The 27,526-nt window shown below is 46.6% G+C and overlaps 1 protein-coding gene across 5 annotated transcripts; it reads left to right on the top strand.

Moving 5' to 3' along the window:
• Window positions 1–24,542, top strand: rhoq (ras homolog family member Q). Of its 5 annotated transcripts, none has more exons than XM_072709722.1 (6): window positions 1–163; window positions 1,731–1,789; window positions 18,716–18,880; window positions 20,736–20,831; window positions 22,199–22,350; window positions 23,380–24,542. In XM_072709722.1, the coding sequence occupies exons 1-6, from the start codon at window positions 151–153 to the stop codon at window positions 23,597–23,599; spliced, it is 705 nt and encodes a 234-aa protein (XP_072565823.1). In that variant the 5' UTR covers window positions 1–150; the 3' UTR covers window positions 23,600–24,542. The 5 variants fall into 5 exon arrangements, 4 of the variants coding, with proteins under 4 accessions (XP_072565823.1, XP_072565824.1, XP_072565822.1 ...); XM_072709723.1 differs by lacking the exon at window positions 1–163 and adding an exon at window positions 488–913; XM_072709721.1 differs by lacking the exon at window positions 1–163 and adding an exon at window positions 498–1,045.
• The last annotated feature ends 2,984 nt before the right edge of the window (window positions 24,543–27,526 follow it).

Genomic DNA, 27,526 nt, shown 5'->3' with positions numbered 1-27,526 from the left:
TTCACTGTAAACCTGATAGACACACCATAGCCTCAGCGAAAATAACATACAATATTTCAATCACGGCGAATTAAAGGATGATCTAGGTATATGTTTTAGATATAGCAGTGTTCGGTGTGGAATTTGATATTTATACAGATATTACTTGACATGCTTCACACAGGTGAGTGCCCTTTTCCTTAGTAAGTGAAATTTTGAAAACCACGACATGATTGTCATTTTTTCCTATTTTTCCAGTGAAACATTTCAGCGGTACTGAATAATCTTAATGTAGTTGATTCTACAAGAGCTGATTATGTCATACCGAAAATAGAATTAGTTTGTTTATTATAATGGCTCGGGCAGCGATATTTGTCAGTTTATTGTGTTACTTTTTTGTACCATACTGTATTAATAAGTTAACCAGCAACATGCGGTATGCGTGTACTGCGATGGCACGCTAAAACCTCTGGAATTTTGACAGAGCCCCTTAGTTGAGAGCTCTTACCCCGCCTCTGTCGCAAGACAGCTTGAGTTGGCACCAGTGACAGTGCGAGTGAGACTAGGAGAGAAAAGTGGAATAAGTGTTTTTAAAGCACAACGAGAGAAAAATATAATGTCATGCATGGACGCTGGTGGCGCACGGAGGTCGCATGCGGTGTGATCTCAGGGAGTTTCTCCCGGTCGCCGCTGATGGAAAGTAGAGCGCGTGGAGAGTGTGTCTGTTCAGTGTGTGTGTCGGCTTGAGCAGGGGAGGGAAAGCCCTTCGTTGCCAAATTTGGCAACTGGGGAGGAGAAATGCCATTTTCAGTTGTTTTGCTGCGGAGCGCAGACAGACCGGGGCGCTGGTGATGACTGCCCGTTGGGGATCGCTGTTCAACAGAAGAAAACTGGGCGGCTGAAGATGATGATTTTGCGCGAATCATGGCTAACGGTACGGGCACAATCATGTTAAAATGCGTGGTCGTTGGAGACGGTGCTGTGGGCAAAACTTGCCTGTTAATGAGCTATGCCAACGACGCCTTTCCTGAGGAGTACGTTCCTACCGTTTTTGACCATTACGCAGGTAAGTGTCGTGTGGAAACTCCTCTCTTAACTACCATATTCTAAGAAAGAACTAAAATAATCTACCAAGTGTTTTATAAATATATAAAAGTTATTTTTATTTCTACGTGGACATGATATGGGTGGAGATCGGTGTTCTGTACTCACAGTTGTCAAAAAATTTAATGGCGAAACAAAGGAAGATACAGGCACTGGAAATAAAATTAACGAAATAATACGAATGACTGTAGTGTGTGCTTGAAGTATTGCACTTACGGGAAAAAAAAACTTTAAAAAGTTAATATCGTGAAAAGACACAGTAAGACCCCGGAATATTCAGCCAACGCTTTCCGTATTGTGTTTTTTTTTTTACCCACACTGATATTTGATACTTTATATGCGATGTAAAAAATGATAGAATAACTGAGGACTGTTAGAGGAAATTTATGTGTTAAAACGGAAGTAAGATAATAATCTTTTATCTTTCTGCCCTCACGCGCTCTCTCTTATTCTGGGCTCTGTTTTTCCTAATTAAAACCACTTGTGTTTCTTTCGTCTAAGCCTTTGGAGCTAAGATACCCCCACTCAGTTTTCCCCATTTTTAACCTTATTACTCTTTTCCCATCTCCCACTCTTTCTATGTCTTGTTTTGTTCCCTTCTTCCCATTCAGTGTATGTAATACATGGTTATTTTCCCGTTTTTTCAGTGAGTGTGACTGTCGGAGGGAAACAGTATTTATTGGGACTGTACGACACAGCTGGTCAGGTAAAGTTGATTCTGAACAACATAAGCATAGTTAAAATCTTCCTAATGTAAATATATCCTGGTCCTTCATTGTCAAGTGTCCATGTATAAATATGTAATTCATCAATGGTGCTGGAAGCATCCTGTAAAAAACAGGAAGTGCAGCTTTAATCCAGGCAGTAACCTGCAACAGGTGATTACTGATGTCTCTCCAGTGAGATAGATGGCGCTATTTGTGGTATATGCTGATTTTTATGGCGCTGCGGGGTCTTATTGCAGATAGTTAAGGCCTTTTTTCTCTCTGTCTCTTCCTCATTGTCCTTGTATTCATCTTTTCCTGTTCTTTTACATGACAGTAAAACATATGGGTACAATACGTCATGAAATTGCCAGCAGGTCCAGATTTTTGTTAAAACTATGAGGTATACAGTATATGATAGAAATAAAAGTAAAGGCAAAAGAGAGGGGTTAAGGAACAAATATACAGATCGACAGATCAGGAGCCCCCACCAAGCGTTGATGAATAATAAATAAATAAATACATAAATAAAACATAACTGTCACTCATGGGGGGCTCCACAGGGAACTGGATAAGTGCTACAGAATTCCTGAAGTGGTACCTTCAGCAGCTCTGAAAGCGACCAATTGAACTGGGCAGATGGGTCTCTTAACCTGTAAGAAACGCACCCAAGGATGAGCTGGGACCCTCCTCACCAGCTGTGCACATCACCTTGCTCTCACTGCCTCGATCCTATGCCGACCTCCGTGCTATTGTAAGAACAAGATAACACATATGAATCCGTACTGCACATGATGGTGGTCGATTTGAGCTTCTTGGTTCTGGCAGGTAACATTGAGTTCAGCGCTGTGTGGCACCCAGGGCTCAGTGACGCTGCAGTGACATGGAGTATGGAATATCCATGTCAGGCGGAGTCTGGTAGTGTGAGGACATCAGCAAGGACATTTGCTGTGTACGTTCGATGGCTGTATTATATTAGGCTTTGCTGATTTTAAATACTTACTTGAAACTCAGATATGGAGAAGTTTCCCTGATTCGAGGGGAAGAATGGAGATCATGCAGCAGAGCTCCTTATCGTGAAGAGGAAAGGAAGTTAAATGCAGATTCTCTATCCCATACCTCAAACCACCTCCACCCACGTCCCTCTACCACTGTGCATGGACTCATGCAGCTGGAAGTGTTTATATCTGCACATCTGGCAGAGGGGACCTTCTAGTGTTTGATCAGACGTGTCTCAAACTCCCTGTTATTTTAAAAAAGAAGAGAATGAGTGAGGTTATCCTGAAAGTGCAGATCTGTCCTAACTGCTCCTCTCTTGTTCAGGAAATGGGCCAGTGGTAGGTAAATAAAAACAGCAAGACCTACAGGTCAACAAAATCTAGTCCATGGCTTATCGTATCTCCATCGCAGCAGCCAATAGAAAGAGGCTACGCTTGTATAAACAGTCATCAGTCACAGTCATCAGCAGATATACAAGACAATCATATAAATCATTTTACTCACAATAAGATGAATAAAGATGTTTCACTGTTCTGTTTTGGGGGAATTCCTGGCATCACAAGCAGAACTAAAAATGTCCACGAGGAAGTACTTGGTGCCATAAGACATCTTCACAAGAACTGTCTGCTTAGAAACCCTGAGGGTACAAGTTAGTGGCCCAGGGCCGTTCGTCTGTGGTAAAGCACCTGTGGATCCCCTTCGCTAGTTGTGGTCAGACATGTGCCAAAAAAGCAGAAGTGGACTGTGGCTTTACTGCCCCCAAGCACATGGCCGAGCAGGGGGTAGCTGAGCAATGGCGGTTAAAGAGTTTGGTTTCCACCATCCCGACTTCATTTGCTTGCTCACTTTCCTTCCTTTTTCACAAGTGGAGAGGTATAAATGGGCAGCCATAATACGTTATCGTTAAAACAGCTATGGCAAAAAATTCAGATGTTTTGAAAACTGTGATAATAGGGTGTTACAGATTATATATAGATCCTTGAGTGTAACGCCAAATAAGTCACATTCATTAGTAAACCGTGATGTTTTTAAAATCTACTTTCTTTGCTACGTGATACAAAAAGAAGAGAGTACAGGATGGACAGGACACAAATAATGTGTTTTAATGAAGGCAGGTTCTCTGCTTCCACATTTGAAGTCCTTCCTGCATTATATCTGCCCACCCTTGTCTTCAGCTTGCCAGACATGGCCTGAAATCAATAGCAAGACAACATGCCATGTTCAGAATTGACTGCAGTTTTGGGTTTCAACAAAATATAGCATCTTTTATCAGTGAAGCACAATCCAATTTGATTCAAACAAGCAGAAATAAGTCATAGCTGAGAGCAAGGGAATAGAGGTGCAATGCTTCACATTGCCAGGATGTTGTGAGAGTCTAGAACAGCGTGAGGAATATCCCTGTTTTCCTATCAGGCCGTCTTCCCATTCATATTCCCCCATCTGTTGAATGGAATTGTGCGTGTTTATGTGTGTTCTTATCATGCTTTTTGGTAATGCAGAGCAACAAGAGTGACATGTACTTAAGTGATATGTTCACACCTCTGCAATGCTGAGTATCCATTTAAGCTGAATATCCTGTTAATGGTTCTGCAACATCAGGCTGCCAAACTGCTACCTCACAACGATGCACTAACATCTCGAAACAGGATTCTGCAGCAGTGTAGCCTTAAAGGAGAGCTCACAGAATAGATTTCCACTTTTTGTCACGTTCTAGAGACGGCGAGGACTTTATGGTACTTTATGCCATGGAACAGGGATATGTTTGCACAGAATGGCCTTGTTCCTCGGGTCACTCATCCTTTTAGAGCTCTGGATGGCTCTGGATGGCCCTGGTGTCGTGTTCCCCCAAATTTGGAGGAGAGCACTGAGGAACACGTGACACAGCGCCCTCCCCCAGGAGAACTCATCCCTCCACTGCTAATGATTAGTGTGACAATGCGCTGATGTGTACGGGAGTCGGCCCATTTTATTGTACTGGGGCTACTCAGTCTTAAAAATGTCTGATAAGGCCAAGTTAATTAGAAAACGAAAAGGTCCCAGTGAAGATCTGTACGTCATCTCTGCTGCCCTTGGCTAAGAGGTGGAAGAGATGGAGTATGGAAGTCAGATTTTTTGAGACTGGCAAACATCATTCTGGGGAGAAGTCACGTCTCCTTCCAAAAAAGCAGCACTTGGGGGGTAGCCAGGCCTGGATGGATTATGAGGTCAGAACTTTTCTGGAAGCATGTGGCCTGAAAAAGGCCTGGTATGCATTAGTGGTCCTAAATCGGGGGGCAAACCACTGCCTGCCCACCATCTCGTGGAGCCAGTGCTGTTTATCGTCTGCTATCTGCAAATCAAATTAAATAGATCAAGATTAATTTCTGCTGCTAAATAAATAGCTGTTTTCTACATTTTACTGACTACATTGGTGCAACAGAAAATCACTCTGACATGTTTTTATGTGTATATGCTTTGGAGTTATGTTAAATGCATAATGGAAAGTAGTGTGGATAAAGGCGCTGTAAGGACCAGCTGTTGCATAAATGACACGTCATTAAAGAGGCTCCGGTTGATGTTCTAGTGACTGGGTTCAGCGGGTTTGCTTGCTGAATCAAAGACATCCTCGCCTTTTATTTCCCCGGCGGCTCAGCAGACAATCCACTACTGTGGCTAGTAGGTGAATGCTGGAGCAGCAGCCGAGGCCAGGCCATTCCTATTGGCTGCGCACCACTGGCACTCCATGGCAGTGATGTCGTCAGGGCTTGACTGACAGTGGCAGGGCTGTCCAGCTCCTCTACATCACCTCCACGGGTCTGTGTGTACTGTACATGTTCCCCTTCTCCCTGAAAATATTAGTAATTATGCACTCGTCAGATTTTGAATGTTTTACTGAAATCGTTAATTGGAAAGGAAGCCTGCATTTACCATATTGTGGACTGCTGTGCCTAGGGTCCTAATTACCCCTCCCATGATACCCACTGGCACCCCCCTGCAGGCAAATCACAAGCAGACTCGAGAGTATGGGAAGGTGCAACAGAAATAGGTAATAGTGGAAAGACAAGCGTGGGGCCTGCTTTGCGGGGTCTGGTGCTCCCCTTGTCCTTGCTCCTCAGCTGCCGACTGTAGAAGAAGAGGAAGGCCTTTATTTATTCATTGGTCCTCCGGTTGGAACAGCTCTTGGGGAACGCCAAGGAGGAAGTATGCATTGAGTGCTGCTTTGCCTGTGGCCACACTGAGCTGAATACTGCCACCCCCTTCATTCTCTCCTTCCTTGGAGACAAGTGGGGCTACAAGATCAACACAACCGGCAGTGGAGAGACCTTTCCCCTCCCCCGTCCGTCACAACATAAAAAAAACACTTCTCATAGTTTTCTCTTGTGGCAGATTTGAGTGATTGCCGCTAGCACTAGCTGGGAGGTAAAGATCTGTCTACTGGCAAAACCAGAGTGCTCAGTGTTCTGCATGCTGGCTGTGTGTCACCTAGCCTGCAGTGTCATGTGACGTGGCTTGTGCAGGGCTTCCCAAGGGATATTTCTGTCCAAAGAAATGACCGGTTGTCTTAGGGGGGGTGGGAATGTTATGGGAGAACTCAAGTTGTCTGCGATTTTACACAGATGTGACTAGAGCAAAATTAGAACACAGCACAAATGGTCCATTAGACAGGGTCAGCTTAAGTAGCAGTTGCAGCCTTTCTGCTGTGCCACATTTCTGCAAACATGCTGCGGACAGTGGGTGTCATGCAGACATTAGCTGCCTGGCTGTTCTATTTGTGACTGGTTTACCCACCCGTAGAGCTAGGTGTTAGCTCAGGCTAAGCAGCATGCTGGAACACACATGTACCGGACCCATCTAGAGCTTAGCTGGACTAATTATTCCTACCTGCTCTTCTTTTTAAGCTTCCCACAGTCCAAAGAGAAGCAATTCAGACAAAGAAGGTTTTAACTGGCATTGCATGAGCACCCGCCACAGTGAACAGAGTTTCACACACTGTGCTAACTGGGATCCAGCTCACAGAGACCTCGGCGAGGCAGTCAGTTCTTAAGAACAGAGAAATGACAGGACTTCCTTATTAATTTTGAAAAATGTGGGCATTTAAGTATACGGTACCATAAAACCAAAGACTGCATTTACGGCATATGAAATTCCACATCCATTAATTTTTCATCGTCGGATACCACTGGATGACGTAATTTATCACCTTCAATACTGCCGGGTTAATTTCTTTGGCACCCATCAGCACATTAGTTGTACGAACATCATGACTACTGTGTTTCTTCCCTTCATTTATTATTACATTTCCTGAATTTCCGTTTTGACCATTCAGTGCCATTGTTGTATGTTACTATTATTGTATGTTAAAGGTTTTTATTAAATTGACGTTTTACTGTATTCAGGTCGTCTATCCTAGATATCCTAGAGATGTGTCAGGCTTTATTGCTCTTTATTGCTCTTCTTACAGGCAGATTAATCTAACTGATGACACATTACTTTGCACATCACATGGGCACTACTTTGGTGTGGGTGGATTATTTACAATTCTGGCTGCGCTTGTGGACGTATTGTTCCATTTAGAGGTATCACGAAAACTGAGAAATTCTAGGAATCCTTCTAAATGCACATGTGGCTCTTATCAGTTTATTGGTGAAGGTGAAAATGTGTTACACTGGGATCTGTGTGTGGTAGCGGGATTTGGAGTTAAATCCCACGGACTACATGGAGATGACAGAACACATGCAGTCAATGGCCTTTAAAGCCTCCAACTGATTGGCTGCTGAAGGTCACCTGGCACATCTCCTACTAGACCATTGGTTCTGGGCGATTTGTGGCTCCCAGCAGGTAAAGGGATGATCCCCAGTGGGTGACCAGTGTGTACCCAATGGAGCAAAAAGCAGGAAGGGGACCTAGGGGAGGAGGCAAAGCTGAAACAGGCGTGTGTAACTGAGAGGGGCTGTAAGTGAGATCAGAATGTGTGAAGTCCAGCCCAGCTGTCTAAGAGGCCCCCAGCACCTGTGGCCCTGACTTTCTTTCTCATGCTGACAGACCCATTGTACTATGATCGGGCCATTTTACAGAGTTGGGAAGTACTGCAGCCATTACAGAAGACCTACAGTGACTGGGATCACTTTAGTCTAAATGCAAAGGTGACACACAGGCCTGTGCTTATTTTTTTCCCCACATCACCTGGACCCGCTGCCCGCCCCCTCCCCCGCCCCCGCCCCCGCCCTCACCTCCACCTCCCTCTCCCAGCTTGGCCAGGCTGCTGTGCTGACCTCCTGCAGGAACATGGTGGCGTGGAAGTCTATTTTGAGTTTCCAGGGCAGGAAGGCAGATGGTTGTGATTGAGTGCGTCCTCTTAGTCCAGCAGGCATGCACATGGACACATAGACATACACACAGGACGCAGCAGGCACACCTACACATACAGACACTCACACGCAAACATACTGGCAGAAATGCATGCACACCGGAAGACGCGCGGTCCGACGCATGTGCAACCAGACATTCTCATGTGTACAAACACAGACACATGTCACCCCTTACCCCCCCTCACACACACATTTAGATATTCAGCTATCAGCTGTAACCTGTCAGCTCTCACAGCTTTCATCTGCTTCCAAGCTGGTTCTGTCGGGGTGTTTACGTTGCTCTGCTTGGTATGTGGCCACGACTATAGTCTCATTTTGTAAATAAACAGGCACCCTGGGTTTGGTCTTCTGGGGACAGAGGTGCTCGGCCACCTCAGTGTTTCCCGAGCATTATGAATGCCAATTCTGTGTGTGTGTCTGGGTCTTGGTGTGTACTGGCGGCTGGAGGGGGGCCTGGGTTCCTCCCATTGCAGATGCGGGGTTTGGCACTGCTTGTGGGGCCTGTTTTAGGACCGTCCACATAAAAGCAGAGCGGGAGATGAACCCTTCAGTGTTTTGAGAGTGAATTAGCCTGAGCTGAATTAGTGTTGTAATCATCATGGAGGAAGTGAAAGAAAAAAAATGAGGAATGTCACTACATGTGCATATTGCGGCGTTTTTCTTGTAAGGAAGTGGCCTGCATAAAGTGATGAGCAGGTTCTTTCTTCAGTCTAACTTTTCAGCCATACTGGAAGTTCCCACACAGGTCACACCCAAGGCTCAGAGAAGACGCAGTGTGCTTCACCACAGCTTCTCTGACTTACATGTTAATAGGCCTTCTACTATTCAACAGTGTTAAAGGAAACATGCTGTAGCCAAATATCCTAATACAACAATATATTTTTCCACATTTTCAGATGAAATGCAAATTATAACATTGGAATGCAATACCGTGAAATCCTGAATTATTACTAATGCCGGCCGACTCTTCAGCTGAATGGGTTCCAGATTAAAAAGTGGCGACCTGCGGCACTGTTTACCGTATGCATGGCAACACAAACCACAACCCAGGGCTGAATCACTGCACAAACACAGATTATGGTGGTTTCTAGCAAATGCTGACTGGAGACAGTCTGTTTGGGATTCTTGTGCATGTAGCCTGTCAAGGTTTAGCACAGCTACAGTCTCGGGTTTAACTTGGCTTTGGTTGTGCAGACTGACCTGACATTTAGTTCAGTCTGGTGATTTTGTTGCTCATACAATGTTGGATTAAAGTAAGCTTTTAACTGTGGACTTTTCCCATTCCTTCTGACATGAACAGACTGCAGTGGTAAAGGAAGATGTCAGTGTTACCAAGCCCTAAGTGACCAATGAGTGATGTTTCCATTTTTACAGGTAATTGTATTAGTCATTTAGAACAGTTTGCTAATAGGAGCGTGTTATCAGTAACTGTTTTACTGGTCTGGGTGTCAGAGAGTTTAATGCATAACTCTTACTAGAGGCTTGCAGTTTCTGTTTGTCTGTAATGGCTTTAAAATGATCTGGGATTTAAAGTAAAATCCCATTTTAACTTATTGACTGGGAGCAGTGTCGGTGTTCTGTTGAGGGCACTGTGGGTCTGGGCTGGTTTGGGTTTGAGTAGAGGAGGTTCTACCTGCTTGTGTTCACCTGCTTGCCCGCTTATGCTACCACACCTTGGCTGGAAGAGATTGCGATGGACGTCGCCATAAAGAGTCCCCTCGCTGGCCACACTAGAAGAACGTTATGGTGGCGTTGTATCAAAAAATCCCAACAAACTCTGTAGTCATTCGTAGCACTGACACAAGCAACCTGCTGTTTGAACTTACGACGGGAAGCGCATCTGTTTAATCACACTGCAGGAGGCCAGCCAGCCATGAATTATTCCGTCTGCGGCAGACAGGAACAGGGCTTGTACGGGAACATGCACACATGCTCACTCACGCCTTCTCCTTTTCTCATTTTCACAATATCTCGGGTACGAACGCGCCCATCTACCTCGCTACACCCATCCTCTTACGTACGACCGCTGACAGACACACGCACGGCGTGGTGAAATGCGTATTCCTCTGGGAAAGTAATAGGAACTACAGAAATGGGAAGGCTCCTGCTGCAGGGATGTTTCTCTTTGCAAACGCCCCTCTTAAGTGTCTCAGGTATTACGCTCCAGTTTTACAGGCTTCAGTTAAATGTCAGGGACGCCATCTCGGACGTCCCCTAAGGTCTTCAACAACAGAACATGTCCCATACTGTACCCCCTTATTATGCTTACAGACATAGACATACACCAGAGTCCTGCATGATTCCACCTTTGGAGACCTGCACCCGCCCACACCCGCACAGTACAGCACCACACCCGCCCACACCCGCACAGTACAGCACCACACCCGGCCGCACCCGCACAGTACAGCACCACACCCGCCCGCACCCGCACAGTACAGCACCACACCCGCCCGCACCCGCACAGTACAGCACCACACCCGCACAGTACAGCACCACACCCGCCCGCACCCGCACAGTACAGCACCACATCCGCCCGCACCCGCACAGTACAGCACTGCACCCGCCCGCACCCGCACAGTACAGCACCACACCCGCCCGCACCCGCACAGTACAGCACCACACCCGCCCACACCCGCACAGTACAGCACCACACCCGGCCGCACCCGCACAGTACAGCACCACGCCCGCCCGCACCCGCACAGTACAGCACCACACCCGCACAGTACAGCACCACACCCGGCCGCACCCGCACAGTACAGCACCACACCCGCCCGCACCCGCACAGTACAGCACCACACCCGCCCACACCCGCACAGTACAGCACCACACCCGGCCGCACCCGCACAGTACAGCACCACACCCGCCCGCACCCGCACAGTACAGCACCACACCCGCCCGCACCCGCACAGTACAGCACCACACCCGCCCGCACCCGCACAGTACAGCACCGCACCCGCACAGTACAGCACCACACCCGCACAGTACAGCACCACACCCGCCCGCACCCGTACAGTACAGCACCACACCCTCCCGCACCCGCACAGTACAGCACCACACCCGCCCGCACCCGCACAGTACAGCACCACATCCGCCCGCACCCGCACAGTACAGCACCACACCCGGCCGCACCCGCACAGTACAGCACCACACCCGCCCGCACCCGCCCGCACCCGCACAGTACAGCACCACACCCGGCCGCACCCGCACAGTACAGCACCACACCCTCCCGCACCCGCACAGTACAGCACCACACCCGGCCGCACCCGCACAGTACAGCACCACACCCGCCCGCACCCGCACAGTACAGCACCACACCCGCCCGCACCCGCACAGTACAGCACCACACCCGCACAGTACAGCACCACACCCGCCCGCACCCGCACAGTACAGCACCACATCCGCCCGCACCCGTACAGTACAGCACCGCACCCGCACAGTACAGCACCACACCCGCACAGTACAGCACCACACCCGCACAGTACAGCACCACACCCGCCCGCACCCGCACAGTACAGCACCACACCCGCCCGCACCCGTACAGTACAGCACCACACCCTCCCGCACCCGCACAGTACAGCACCACACCCGCCCGCACCCGCACAGTACAGCACCACATCCGCCCGCACCCGCACAGTACAGCACCACACCCGCCCGCACCCACACAGTACAGGACCGCACCCGCACAGTACAGCACCGCACCCGCCCGTGCACCCGTGATTATGTCAAAGTTAAATCTGCACCCGCCCGGGCCCGTTATAAATTCCGCCCGTTACCCGCCCGTACCCGTGATAAATTACACACAATTATTACACGACGACACACTTCAGCAAGGTGTATGTGAATGTTTGTTGAGGCGGTTATCTAATGGTGCGTTCGTTTTTCTCTCGGAACTCGGAAATTCCAAGTTGAGTGACATCACGTCCGACAATCTCCTGTTCGAGCTACCACATCTCAGAACAAACATGGCTGCCTCCATGAACACACTGCTGTGTGTTGTTGCTTTATATTTTAGCAGATTTGGAGTGAGAGAATTTTTTCAGAGAGACAAACAAACACGAACTAGTCAAACCACATTAAAAGCTTTATAAAATATTTTAGCACATTCATAGCAATATTCTTTTTTCGAGAGGCAAACAAACTACAAACAAACCAAAGACACTAACAAGTCTGGTAAAAATCTGATATTGCACGATAGGATACTGTTTACGGTCATGATATGGTATTCTCTAAATCGAACACGTGCAGTTACATTTATAACAATTAATACATTTAACAAAATAAACATTTTTAAAGATTTATAAAATAGAATTACTGTTGAGTGTGTAAGTCGCCATGTTGGAATTACGTCACAGGGGCAACTCGGACAACAAAATCTTGCCCAACATCAATGTCATAAAAGAGGCGTGTTTCCGACAGGAAGTGACGTTTTTCGTGACGTTTTCATACGAGTTCCTACTTGAAGAGAAATAATCGAAAGCACTATAAGGTACCCCCGACATACTGAACACACTGTGATGATGACAATTTGTACATGATAGTCTAATACATAGATATTTTTGTTTATATGTTATTTTTGCAGGCTACAGTACTGTTTTGATTGACCTGCTACCCACCCGTGTGTAATCAATTACCCACCCGTAAAATTCCAGAACATTAAAATCCGCCCGTTTCAGCAACTATCTGCGGGTACCTGTCAGGTACCTGCGAATACCCGACCCGGTACAGGACTCTGACATACACACTCAAACACACTCACACACCACACACACACACACACACACACACACACACATACACACACAAGAACAAGTGGCACAGGGCTGGCTGTACTGCCCCTGATTAAGGAACTTGATTCACTGCACAACTGAATATCGTACGCAAAACTCAATGAATTAAATTAGATGTAGGTAGTGGAAAAGGACAGCAAGATCAACACACCCTTAAACCTCCCCACATGGTGTTTTGCTTGTGAGTGAGCATGTCAAAGCACTACAGCTGAGAGGGGACATGTGTGGATTGGGGGGAAGGTCACATCATTGTCCTTTGTGCTCAGGAAAACATAATTTGATCGGCCGGTGACACCGGATCGGTCCACTCCCCTGTCCTTCTGGATGGTTAGTCCCGGAAATATTACACTTCAAATCAGGGGCATTCCAGGGAACTAAACTGCCCAAAGAATGAGCGTATGAGCACCATTATGATTGCAGTTCAGGAGGGGGGCATTCTGAATCATGTTATGTTATGGCAGTCTTTAAAGGTGGGGATGCCAGGCTGCAGTAGCAAGGATAGGAGGGGCTGTTCTCATCTCTCTGAGTCCATTAGACCCCTCACTGACTTCCTTACAATCCATTTCCTCTGATTCCCCGTGGCTCGTGGGGACCACGGGCAGTCAGCTGGAACCCAAGGTGTTCTTAATGTCAAATCGATGTCTGAATATATTTACACATCTGTAACGCATGCATTCTGCCTGCGCCATGCGTGCCTGAGTATGGACTTGCTGTAGAGATGCAGAGGCTTGTGCGCACACACATACATGCACAATTCCATATCAGAGAAGTGTCCCAGGTAATTGGTATTTAATGGTTAAGGAGGGCACATTTACAGGGTTTTACTAGGGGAGTCACTGAGGCACGGCCAGACTGCTGATTGGCCTTGTGCATGGCTGGGTGCTCTTGGAATGCCACGCTGGCTCTCTCTCTCTCTCTCTGTCACACACACACACACACACACACACACACACACTAACCTGTAATCTACATGCAGGTACAGTACATTCTCACCACATGTACATTCCATGAGGTGTGTGGCCACAAACCAGTCATTTCAATGAGAATGCAATTTGGCCAGTGAAATGCTAGCACTGAAAATAACATGGCCACCTACAGCCAAGGTCCTGCTGCGATTGAAGTGTGGGGGTGTGGGGGGGGTAAATCAACCTCAGCTCAGATAAAGCTTACGTAACCAATGGCTTTGCTTAACTACCAGTTTCTGTCCAATAAAGTCATTGTGCTTATAAATGGAAACACGAGTGACGCTGAGCTCTGAGACAAACTGGACCAGCTGACATCTATAAATCTGTAGAAGCTGTACTTCTGTCACTTGGGTGCAATACAGGCTGATTATTATATTAAACGGCCCGTCCAACATTCCAGGAGTAGAAGACAGTGCTGGAAAGTTATATGCAAGACACTTTTCTATATTTTTGTTCACCACATTGAGGCTTTGTAACAAAGGCACGTACACATAGAACTGCTCTCCCTCTGAGCAGGTGGGGGGCCGACGGGCCGGGTGACGGGCTGGGAGCCCCGGTCTCGGCTGTGTCTCGTCCAGTGAGACAGGCAGGCTGCCAAGCTCACAGGCCACTGTAGCCATGTCTAAAACAGGTCCTGTCATCACATTCATGCCCTTCCCCCTAAGACTTGTCCTTCAGCCCAGTATGGTTGCATGTGTCCCATTTGGCCGTAGTTTGTCTAATCGATGTAGATCAGGCCCTGATAGGTACATATTGATGAAGACAGGCAAGTGTTTGACGCTGATTAAACAGAAAGGCAGAGAATGCCAGCACTTCTGCAGAACTCCATTTGCCATAAAGGTGCTTTTAGCCAGTCAGTGTAAAAATCAGGTGAAGCGTCATTTATCTATTTTTCGTTTATGTGCAGAACAGAGGTTTGACTGGAGGTTTTAAATAAACAGCAGCACCTGTCCTAGCTGTTGCCAGGGGGGGGGGGGGGGGGGGGTCTTTGCAGTGCAGGTGCCTGCAGAGCGTCCACCTGTGGCTTCAGCCCAGGTCCTCAGACGGTGCAGTTCCTCACAAAATAATTCACTCTGCCTTTTTTGGCTATTTGCAGACTAGCCAGATCCAGGGATCGTACATTATGCCTGGAAGATTTCCCTTCGCAGAAGTATCCGTGTCCTGTGAGATCAGCCATCTCTGACGGAGCCGGGCAGCGTCCCTGCAAACTGTGGTTGACCAGGCTCCGGCATGTGAGCCTGGAATGAGATATGAGACTCACTGAAAGGCCCCAGCTGCTCCCGGATGTAACTGAAGTCTACTGCAGTTTATTAGTACGTTTTTTTTGGTTTTTGTTTTTTGGTCCAGCAAAAAATGGACCAGTAGGTTAATGAAAATCATAAGAATAATGTCTACCACACTGCATCAGCAAGAACATCTTCTGTTGAGCATAAAAATTAGAAAAGGAATATGACTAATAATTATTAGTAACTGTAGGGAGAAGCCACGTTCCAGGCACTCCGAGGTGTGGCCCTTGACACACACCGGCCAGGTCCGCCATCTCCCAGGGACCATGAAAGGCACGTCGTCACCCCTGAGGGGCCGTGGCTCTGTCCTGGTGGGGGCTCATTTCCACGCCGCACATTTATCTCACTCCCAGCCCATCCTTGGTGCCTTTCTTCTCGCCTCCCATGGATTATTAACGAAGGCCCTTTTTCAGAGGCGAAGTGCCGTTCCGGCAATCCGAGCTGCTTGGTGTGGTTGCCTTGACAGAGGCAGAACAAGGGCATCCTGCTCACCTCAGCTGGTCCCTTCAGACAGATGGCAGACAACCTGAGGTTGGGGAGAAGGGAGCCGGCAGTGTGTGTTTTACCAGTGCCCGGGGGGGGGCATACGGCGGACACTTGCTGCCAGGCAGGTTACTAAAGGTCTTTGCAAGGACCGAAATGGGACAGAAGGGGGAGGGAGTGAGGGATGGCAGTGTGTGTTTCATCCACTAAGCACATCTGAGAGTGTTACCGTGGTATGTGGAGCCAAAAGCCCAGGCTGGCATCCCAGAGCCACAGAGCATCAGGGAAGAAGCCAGTGTCAACTGAAGAGAAGCAACAGGAGCCCAGCAACTAGTGGGGAGAGACGAAATCAGAGCTGGATGTTGACACATGTCAAGGAGGGAAAACATACTCGTCCAGTGGTCACTACTGGGGCTGGGTGAACAGGTACCCAGTGTAAGGTCCCGAATGGAGCTCCAGCCACACCAAAGGACCGCCGAGCCTCGCTGAGGGCCGAACAAAGGCTCAGTGATCCAAGCTTTATTTTTAAGGGCAGTGTACTGTTTTCTGACCTGGCAATTGGCCCGGGATCCGTTGGTATGTCTGCCTCTGATGCCACAGCCTTGCTCTGGTACACCTCCCGTTCCCAGTCTCTCCTGGCTCCAAATGAAAGATGTACGTGCTCTGTCACATCGATTGCCAGAGTGGGATCAAGAAAGGGCGGTGCCACATCTCGGAGCATGGCGAAGACCCGCCGTGATTAGCCGACCCCTAGCGGGGGTTACTATGACCAACCAGCTTCCTGTGACATGTCAGCTGCTACCTACCGTGTGGGGCTCAGTCCGAGACGCCACTCAAGCTAACACAGGAAATGCCTCTGCTGTGTGCCGATATGGACACGTGGTGCCTTTATCACACCCCTGAGTTAACATGCTTGCAGCAAAAGTGTTTTTCCTCCTTCAGTGGAGTCATGCAGGCGTTGCTCGGCCTGGCACTGCTTCTCCAAGCTGCTTGTGTGCCAGTGAGAATAAATCACATTTTACAGCCTCTGCAGGTCAGAGGGCTGTACTGGGGCCTGCTGCGGCCTGGATGCGGTTGGCATACTCATCCAGTTTTTCTGTTTGCAGCCTGGCCTCAGTCAAATACACACACACAGACACGCACGCACACGCATCGCAAATGACGTGAGCCACACAAATACCCGCACATTATGTGTGGAGAATTTTCACAAGGGCTGACTCTCAAACAATAGCTAGTGACCGTCATGCCACCCTCTGTTAGGGAAGGTGCAGTTCATTGAAGGGGTCTGGTCTTGGGTCAAGGAACCTCCGCACGAGCATAAAGGGGTGGCGAAGATCTTCCGCAGGAGCGGAGGGAGGGAACCGGGCAGTGATGGATGGCTTACGGAAATGAGTCAAGGTCTGGATTCTGAGCGGAAGCCTGGAGTGAAGCTCTGCACAGGGTGGTTCTGCTGTCAAAGCAGCACCATACTTCCCTCTGTCTACTCTCTAGCAAAAGTTGTCTGTCTATTCCTGATGCCAAAGGTGTAGACGTTAATGTCTTTAAAAATTGATCTTGACTCGTTGCCAGAATTTCCTGTTTAACTGTGATTCTTGTTGAATGGATGTGAGCACCAATCATTAAAATATAAAGCAAAATTTGGCCTCTTGAATATGACCATGAGTTTACCATCAAAATTGTGTAAGGTGAGCTTTGGCAGGCAAAGCTGGGTACAAATAAAGGACACCAGACTGAAGGACGTGGAAGACCGAGGGCTAGATTGTTGATAATGGTCTGCAGACTTCTTTCATTACCCTGTGGTTTATCTCTGTACTCTGTGTACCAGAGAAACTGTTTTGGTGTGGGCTACGCAGCCTGTAAAGGCAGCCTGCTGCAGGGCATGCTGGGATACCAGTGACAGGTGGTCCTGGCAACCACTCCCTGCCTCGTTTAATGAGACACATGCAGGGGAACATGTGAGCAGGAGAGGGCTGGACTTTAATTTCATTTGCACAAAAAGACTTCACTTGGTAATCTCAACATATTATCATTACACGACAGAAAATGACTGTCAACTTTAAGGGAATGGCTTCTAAATGGGAGGTAATTGAAACTGTTTGGACACGCCCCCCTGCGTGGTCCAATGACATGGATGAGCCACTTACAATGAAGAACTGGGAAAGCTAACAGTTTAGGACTTCTTGCCAAAGGGGCACAGAGGATGAGAGGTGTGTGAGTGTGCTCGCATGCCAACTGGTGAATTTGGTGAAGTGAGATCATGTGCTGCCTTAGGCTGTGAAATTTTTAAACTGCTTGAGCAAATCTGGCCCTGCTGGAGTCAGGCTAGGAGCTAAATGGCTTAATAACAATTAAAAATCAATTGGAGCTGGCTGATGGTGCTGTGTCTGCCTGAAGTCCTTGATCTGCATCAGCACTGACAACCCCCCTGACATTAGCCCACACGCACACACAGAGACACACTCCCTCTGCTAAGAACAAAGTGCCCTAAAAAAAGTCATCTGTCGTGCTTCAGTATCATATCCAGGCTGAATAAATGTATATAAAGTCTGGCTCACACCAGCAGAAGGTATAGAAGAATCTGCCATGTGCCTTTGATTACTCATTGTATATGGATGTTTTGTGTTTAATAATATACATTATGTATTATTAATATACATTATTCCATGAAGACCTGTTAACTTTGTGAGAGTAAAACCTATGGAATAAACTATATGGCTTTTGACCAGTTGTTCAAATAAGATCTTCTGTACCATCTGGAAAGATGCAATAATAGATACACTTCAATCTTTTGAATGTAAAAGTGGTTTGAGGACTGTAGAAAGGATACAAACCTTTTTGATGCCTAGCAACAAGAATTTCATTCTTTTTTCTTTATGATACTTATTTCTGCACCTCTCCAAAAAAAAAAAAAAAACAACCAAAAAATGTTGATGGCTAAAATTAGATCCTCCAGGGGCAAAGACCATGGTAAACAGTACCATACCAGTGTTGTGTGGGTCCCAGGTCCCATGCAAGGCTTTTAACATGCACCCCCTCCCCCCCCCCCCGCCCCACATTCAGGAAGACTATGACCGCCTGAGGCCTTTGTCCTACCCCATGACCGACGTCTTCCTCATCTGCTTCTCTGTGGTGAACCCGGCCAGCTTCCAGAATGTGCGAGAAGACTGGGTTCCGGAGCTGCAGGAGTACGCGCCCAGTGTACCGTTCCTGCTCATTGGAACCCAGGTGAGCTTGCAATACTGGTCCAGCATCATCTCAGAGCAGCTGTTGCATGCCCTTCCACTCCCATTCATTCTGTCCTGCATCCTGGTTAGGATGGACAACAGATGACAGCCCGGTTGACAATGCTAAAATAAACCTGAAAACAATATTTTTTCTAATATTTCATTTTGTTGTTAATTCCCCTCTATAATCTAACCTGTATAGTGTCTGTTCAGATTGTCTGATAGAGGTACAGTAAATAAAATTTGCAGAGAAGGTCAGATTACTAATTGGTGCACATCTCACAAAACAGTGTAACTGTCACACTGACCAAGCCAGGAGACCTTAGTACCTCTGCCCCACTGGACGGTCACACTAGAACATTCCAGCTTTGTGGTACCACCAGTCCCATTATTACAGTGCCAGATGTGGAAAGGGGGAATGTGGGGTGCTGGGGACTATGTGATTGGTGCAGTATGGTGTTAGGGGACATGTATAGGGGTTTCTTTCATCTTTGTTTCTCTTTTACAGGAACAACCAGCAGTATATAACTTAATGTACATAACGGTAGTGATGCACTTAAGATTACAAAAAATGAGACCAAGTCATTACCAAGACCAAAGTGTATGGACACCAAGACAGGACCAAGACCAAGGCAGGGCTAGACCAAGTCAAGATCAGAAACAGACTAATGTTTGAGTCTACATAACACAACACACTTTAAAATGTCGAGCATAAGCCCCATCTTGAGGCTAGGCAGTATGGCCTAAAATTTATTACGGTATAAATCAAACCATGGACACTTCTTTCTTCAAATTTCAATATAAATGCAGTAGGGCGCACCTTATGAATATTAAGCCGTTGTGATAAATATTGAGGTGTTTTGATGAGTGGTATTGAGTAGACTTGAAATAAAACGTCGAGTCCTCCATGTCCGAGACTGAGACAAGGCCAAATCAAAATAAAGTCGATTACGAGATGAGACCAAGACCACAGAAAAGTGGTCTCGAGACCAAAACCTGTCTCGAGTACTATAACACTAGTGAACGGAAGTAGCATTCTAAGCCCCAGATCCTCTCATTGCGCATATCTGAGTTTGGGGAGCTAGAGTAATCTCGGAAGATCAAAGACAAGAGCCACTTCCTGAGTATAGCTACACTGGCTAATCTCCAGCATCAGTTAGAGCAATTCATTTGGGTCTGACCTCACAAAGTGCTGTGTGCCTGTGTGCATGTGTGGGTAAATCTGACAGATATATGTGTGTATGAACAGTGTATTTGGCAGAAAGCAGGGGAAGACTTCTGGTTAAACTGGAAAACTGGTATACCATACCATTGAGACTGGAAAAATCACACACTGGAATCTTAATAAGAAACAGAAGCTGTTTTTTTTCTTTGGATGGGAGCCCAGCATAGGAGAGAAGTTCTATGTCAAATGGAGAGCGAAGTATTATGGGGTCTGGGGTGTGGGCCTGGGTGGGGGAGGGATTGGAGTTCATTGAGTGTAGGCTTTCATTCTTGGAACTGAACACTCTAAAAACAAACCCGCATCACGTGGACTGACGCTTAAACTGTCACGGGAGCGGCCGGCTGCCGAGGGGGCCTGTATTTGGGTTGGACAGGCACCACATGGGGTAATGAAACAAAACTCTGACCTACTGAGACACACAGCTGGGATCGGAGTAGGGAAGGATATAAAGCACCTCAGTGTCAGCATGCTTAATCAACTTGGGAAGGGTACAGGGGAGCAGCCGTGATAGCTGAAGCCTGGCCGGCATCAGACCTGTTTGCCTGGCCATATTGGTCTCCTTGTAGTGAATCTGAACTGTGACCCCAAGCCTCAGCACTCTGCACAGATTCGCCTGCTGGTCCTATTTCAGATTGACCTACGAGACGACCCCAAGACCATCGCCAAGCTAAACGACATGAAGGAGAAGCCCATCGCCACAGAGCAGGGGCAGAAGCTGGCCAAGGAGGTAAATCTGTTACACAACAAAAACAATACTAATCTACCATGGGCTTTTTACACACTAATGTACCACAGAGATGATGGGTAGTTGCACACTTGTACAACACATAAAACAGGTCTGAATTCACCTATTTGCAGGAGGAAACCACGTCATTTTAGCTTGCTGCTTTCTAGCCTTTGTGGTCATCATCCAGACTGGTTCTCTTTCAAGGTAAAGTAATTCAAAGACGGCGCTTCTCAGAGTTAAATGTGACAAGCAGGAACAGAAGGTATACCATTGAGTACAGTAAATGTCACTGTGGAGTACAGGCAGTTCCTAAAAGTAGAGACATCAAAATGAGATACAGGAAGTAGGATCTGTATCCAAAACAGTGTTTATTGTATTCTGTAGGCATTCAATTACAAAAAACCCACAATTTTTCTGCTTCTCCCAGATATCTTATACCGACGCTCCTCTACTTACGAACTTTCAACTTACGAACTTTCAGACATACGAACATAGAGGACTAAGTCCAAATTGTGTTCATTGGGCTCCCGTTTCTTGCCCGCAACATCAATTTTTTTTTCTGTGCGCCAATTCCGCCTAGTATGACTTCTGGCCGCCACTCCCACTGCGCAGCAGCGTAGCGTGCGTACTCCCAGCATCCTAGTTCTCAGTACTTTTGTATACCCTTAAAATGATGTTGAATAACGACTTACGAACATTTCAAGTTACAAACGGCCGTTCAAAACGTATCTCTTTCGTAGGTAGAGGAGCGTCTTTATTTTCATATTAAAAGTAGTGTTGTGAATGTATGAACATGAATTAATATGGGTCCCTTTCAATTCTATTTAAACTCGGTGAGGTACTGAGCTCCAGTGTTCCACATCAGCGGCAAAAGCAGACTGTAGCTCCAGTGCTTTTATATATCGATGGTCAGAGTCAAAGGAACATGATCGCAGATGTCCCATTTACAAAGAAGGCTCTCTACAGACCAGAGCCTTAAACAGCAAGGCAAGGAGAGAAGAAATGTCCCAGCAGCTAAAGCAAGCCTGCTTAACGCCAGCTGTGCGCTAGGTGCTAGTGGCGTTCATTTGCTTATTCAATATCTGCTGCCTTTCAAGACCTACTCCCGGTGCCATGTGGACCTCCTACACTAAAAAGCGAGCATCACTCTGACGCAGCCCCATCTGCAAAGATGAATTATATCATGACTGTGTCAGTTTGCACTGAGTTATGAACTGAGATATGAAATGAAAGCCCTTCATTGTCAAGACGTCACATCTCCTATTTGGCTAAAGGTTTAAAGTTTCTGTGTGGGCATGGAGGCTATAGGCTGTTCTGACCTCCCCCTTCCACCACATAACCTTCCTTTCCCTCTATATCCCTCCCAGATTGGTGCATGCTGCTACGTGGAGTGCTCGGCGTTGACGCAGAAAGGGCTGAAGGCGGTCTTCGACGAGGCCATCATCGCCATCCTCGCGCCAAAGAAGGGTGTCCTCAAAAGGCGTCTGGGCTCCCGCTGCATCAGCTGCTGCTTGATAACGTGAGCTGGGGGGGGGGGGGGAATGAAGGGGGAAGGGGTGGGTGGGACTGGCAGCCGGAGAGATGCAGCGGCAGAACTCCCGCTGGACGGCGGCAGCAATGTTGGCCAGGGAGGAAACGCACAAGCGCCACAGACTTGACGACGTTGCACAAACGAGGACCCAACCCAAGGGTTTGGTTCTGGTGCTGACTCTTACCGAGCCAGGACTCTGGAGACCGGAAGCCCTGGCTTTACTGGGAGGAAATCCAAATAACCAAAGTAGCACAAATGTACACCAATACACTTACTTAATTAAGACTGTGTTCTGCTTCAAAAATACATCTGATGTTTTTTTTGACACGAAATATTTACACAGTCTGTTTTAAAGAACCTTTTACTCCTATTGATTGATTTATATGAGTATATAAATACCCTTGGGGTGTTTTTGTTTTGACAGTTAATTTTTGCTTGACAGTCATGACTGTGATGTTTTTTGGAGTTCCCTTCCTCGCCTCCCTGCTCATGTAGCTGGTTTGGATGTTCTGGCGGGTAGTATTCTCACTGTGCTGGCGGTGTCTGTGGACAGATGTGACCCCCATGTGACCCAACAGCAACCCCCAGAGTCTCCGAAAAGACCTGCGAGGAAAAGGGGGGAAGGCACAGGAAGCACGACTCTAAAAGGGGGTAAATTCACTGTGGACGACCCATCCTTCAACTGCCTCTAGTTTTACTCTCCTCCCCAGCCCAAAGTCTGTGAAGCTCTTTTGTTTTCATTTTTTAAACAGAAGCAACAAGAATGATTAATAACAGGCCCTTTTTGTTTGCAAAGAGGGTCTATTTTTGCTCCCACTAATGTGCTTGACGTGCTCTAGGCCTCGTCTGTCAGGCCACATGGATTGCTCCGTAGTCATGTCCTGAGCTCGACCCTGGGGAACCCAACAAGGGCCTGGTTCCCTCCCAGTTGTGGCCTGCTTCATATTGCTGCAACACCGCTGTGGAGTAACCATTTGTGAACTGATTGCTTTTTATTACTGTTTCTTTTTGTAACAGGACTTGTGGCACAGTACTCGCTGTCGTAGGAGTGGCTCCAGTTTCTTGCTGCACAGCAAAAATAACCATGACCTCCTGTCGTCTGTTACGTTCTCTTTTCCTAAGAGGCATACAATCCCAAATAAAGGTGTATATCATTTTAAGTTGCTGTCGGTGCCATTCGTGGCTGACGTTGGTTGACCTTGTTGTCTTAGTGAGGACACAAGTCAAACTGGTTTAAATTACTTTTTTTTTTTGGGGGGGGGGGGTTGTTAATTATTTGCAGTAGCACATTTAAGAGTTTAAAATGGGAAAATGACCTCGTAACATGACTGCCTAATAAAGATAAAATAAGGCAGTTACTTCATAATGGGAAATAAGCAGGGGAGGGAAGCTTCCATGTATTGGTGAACTACTGCCCTGGCCTGAATTGCTGCTTCATTCCTTCATCTCCAGTCTCCACCTGCATTCCTCCTCTCTCCCTTCATACCTCTCCTCTCTATCTCTCTTTCTGTGGCTACAGGCTGTGATACTAGATCTGCACAAAGAAGCCCTGTCACACTGGTGTACACACACACACACCCAGGCAGGAACACAGCGAGCATTGTGTCAGACAGCACTATAAAACACCCATGTACCATCACTGTCAGGACCACTGCCCTATGTGGGAGACTGCTCCTACCGTGCTGTTGAACACTGTGAATCATCTTTTGAAGCCTAACCAACCCTTCACGTGAGCTGACTTTGCCAGTCATTTAGCAAGAAGGGCCTTGACCAATCAAATTAAACCTGCAGACCCCTGCAAGCAAGGAAGGAATGGAACAGTGTTTCATTGCACAGCCTCTCAAGCCAGTGTCTCCACCTATTTTCACTCAGCATACTCCTTATTCCACTATTCCATGCTCATATCCCACAGCTACCCTCAGACTCCTCCCAGTCACACTGTCTGTGAGTCGCCTTGGTACTAAATGTGAGTCAGATCTGCTTTTTTAAGACTTTGCAGCGCTTCAGGCTTCAATCTAAGCAGCTGAAGCAGAGGCCTCAGGGAGGAAGAACGAGGCCCCCGCGCCTCCACCCACATCTGTCCCAACTCCACTCCTCCTCTCTTGCATCTTTCTTTCAGACATTATTCTTTTATCAATGTCCAACTGGCTGGTTCTCAATAAAGCATCAAATTGCTTTTATTTTTTCTTCTCCATTTTTGTTCATCTTATATGAAGTCCAGTTTCAGTTTACTGGACCCATTGGCTTTGGTTTTTGCAACCAGATATTCTCAGTGCCACTTTGGGAAAGGGTTTGCTTGCTGGTAATCCTCCACCAACAAAGTCACAGGCCAAACACTGACTGAGACATGCACACCCAGAAAAAACACCAACAGTCAAAATTCAGTTTTGTGACTCACCAATCAAAAATCAGATGTCTTAGCCTTATTGTTTTAATGCAGGGGAGTCCCTCTGGCTTCACTCATGTTTATGGGTTTGAGTCTCTGGTTAGTATGGCTTTGCATGTTCTTGCTGTGTTTGGTATTCCTCTGCACATTCCAATTTGCTCCCAACATACAATGACATGCCGTGCAGGTGGACTGAGGTTTCTATACTATCTTTAGCTCTCTTGCATGTTTGGTCAAAGATCTGACATTCTTTCTAGAGTCTCCTGCACACTACAAGCATAAGTGAATTTTTTAAACAGTTCAAGTTCTGCTTCCTGCTTGATGCATAAGAGCAGTTTAGCAATTGCGTGAAACATGCTGTACAAGTGTGAACTCACCTTAGTAAATGGCAGGTAATATGCTGAACGTGCTAACCACAGAATGTGCTAACCATAGTCAGTCATGGAATCATGAAATGCATATCGGCCATTGGTCCTTGGTGCGACTGAATGCTCTCACAAAACTTTAACAGTGTTTCCTGTTGCCAGCTTAACTAACAGTCTCCTGACCCTTTGTTTGTTTTAAGGGTACACTGCCCTCTGCAGCAATTTTCTAAAGTACAAGGCTCATATGGATCACATCATTTGCCCCGACTTTCTGTTCGCCACCGGGCTTAGAGCTGGTAGCAGAGTATGGATGATTCTCTCTCCCTTGCCCCTATCAGAGTTATCATTTCTGCTTACCAGGGGATGTGGCGTTCATCCACTTGCCGCACGTGGGCAAAAAATGCGGTGAACGAAAGGTTATTCCCGTACAAACGGGCTCTGAAAACAGGCTGCACTGTGGGCGAGTTTTAATGCACTAGCGTGGCAGCCCTCCCCTGAACTTCAGAAATGCCTGGCTGCCGACCGACCCCATCACTCACAGTGATACACCGTGAGTCAGGATACTGCACTGCTTATGGGCAAGCTGTGCAAAAGGCACGTAAAGGCACCGAGAGGCACAGGGGGGTGCTATGAAGCAGGCATTCATGCCATCCTCTGCGATCTGAGGGTACATGCACAACACTAGCATAGAGCGAATTCATGCAAGAATCCTGGTCAAATCCAGTTAGAAAGCATGTGCGTTTAAGTCAAGTTTGAGACGTTACCTGCAGTTAGATGCTCATGTGTAAAAACCCGCACGCCAAATAGATGTCCCTATCCAAGATCTATATAATCCTAATCCATATTAACTCAAAGTACAAGAGGATATAGGGTCTCACGCATACACATCCAGCCAGTATCACACTGTAAATGTCACATTACCCATAACATGTATTTGGATGCTTACTGATCGTGCAAATAATGCCTGTGTTAAGCGAGAAAGAGCAGGCAAATAATCATAATGCAGAAAGTCTGGTGCAGCATTGCTACACAAGGTGAGCTATAAAGAGTATGAGTGCATAATAACCAGAGGTGTAAAGAGTACCTGAAAACCATACTTGAGTAAGAGTACAGATACCTTACTGTATAAATTACTCCATTACAAGTTACAAGTCACCAATTCCAATAAGACTTGAGTAAAAGTCGTAAAGTATCCAATTTTAAAAGAACTTAAGTATTTTACTCGTACTGAATGTAGGCTCAAAGAACACCAAGAAATGTGGAAAACAAGGAACTATTTATTTATGAGGCTTTATTTCCTAATATAGACATTAAATTGAACACCTCAATGTTTCAAAATGGCAGAAGAAGAAAATAGAACAAAAAGTCAGTCTCAGTCAAACTCAAATGTTCAAAAAAAAGGTAAAACAATAAAAAAAACTAATAAAAAAACAAATTCAGAGCTGACTTTAATGGTGTTTTAAGGGCAATTCTTAAGGGCAATTCTTAAGGGTATTTCAAGCAAAAATGGAGCACTCATAGTAATAAAATAATGACTTGAATTACACCATGATAATTATCAATATCGTTTGATATGATCATGATAAAAATATTTTTGCTATATCGCAAAGCCTTAATGGATGCTACCACAGTGGCTTTGCTAACTAGCTAATAACTAGTAACCCATAGGAAGCAAGCTGAACAGTCGTTTGAGCAGACAGTAATATCTGATGACGCACAAAGTCTTTAAGTGTCAAGTCTTGTTAACTACATGGAAGCTATATTATCAGCAAGAAGGTCTTTACCTAGTTACCATAGTTTTGGTAGTGAGTCGGCTAGATAGTCAGCTAACTGATGGAAACGTTTAACCAGCAGCAAAACAACCACAAACAACCATGCGGGTCCCACAGTAAAATCTTTGTGCAGTAATTGACAGTCAATAGTGTGTCTAGCAGAAACATTAACAAACAAAATAATAAATAATAGATAGCACTGTTATTACACTGGGATACTAAAGATTTTTAACTTAATGACATAACAGGTACTACAACGATTCCGTTCTGCGAGTTCGCTTTGGCTTCCGCTTTAAGACGTGTTGGACAAGGGCGTGGCTTTCGCGGTACGAATGGGCCGGGTTGGATGTGGGCGGGGTTGGATGTCCAACCCCGCCCTCCTGCAGGCTGCAGCCAGACATACTTGAAGAAATTAGCCGTGGTAGATAAAGATCCTGACTTGTCGCACGCAATCACAATGTAGCGAGTAACGGTAAGCGTCCGTTCAAATGTAGTGGAGTAAAGAGTACATATATTCAGTCACAAATGTAGTGGAGTAGAGAGTAAAAGTTGCTTATATTTTTGATACTCAGTACAAGTACAAAGTAGCCAAAAAAATACTTAAGTACAGTAACGAAGTCCATTTACTCAAGTACTTTACA

This window comes from Paramormyrops kingsleyae, chromosome 3 (assembly GCF_048594095.1).
Source record: "Paramormyrops kingsleyae isolate MSU_618 chromosome 3, PKINGS_0.4, whole genome shotgun sequence".
NCBI lineage: Eukaryota > Metazoa > Chordata > Actinopteri > Osteoglossiformes > Mormyridae > Paramormyrops > Paramormyrops kingsleyae.
Note: the sequence above shows the minus strand (reverse complement) of the source record. Positions and strands in the feature narration are given on the sequence as shown.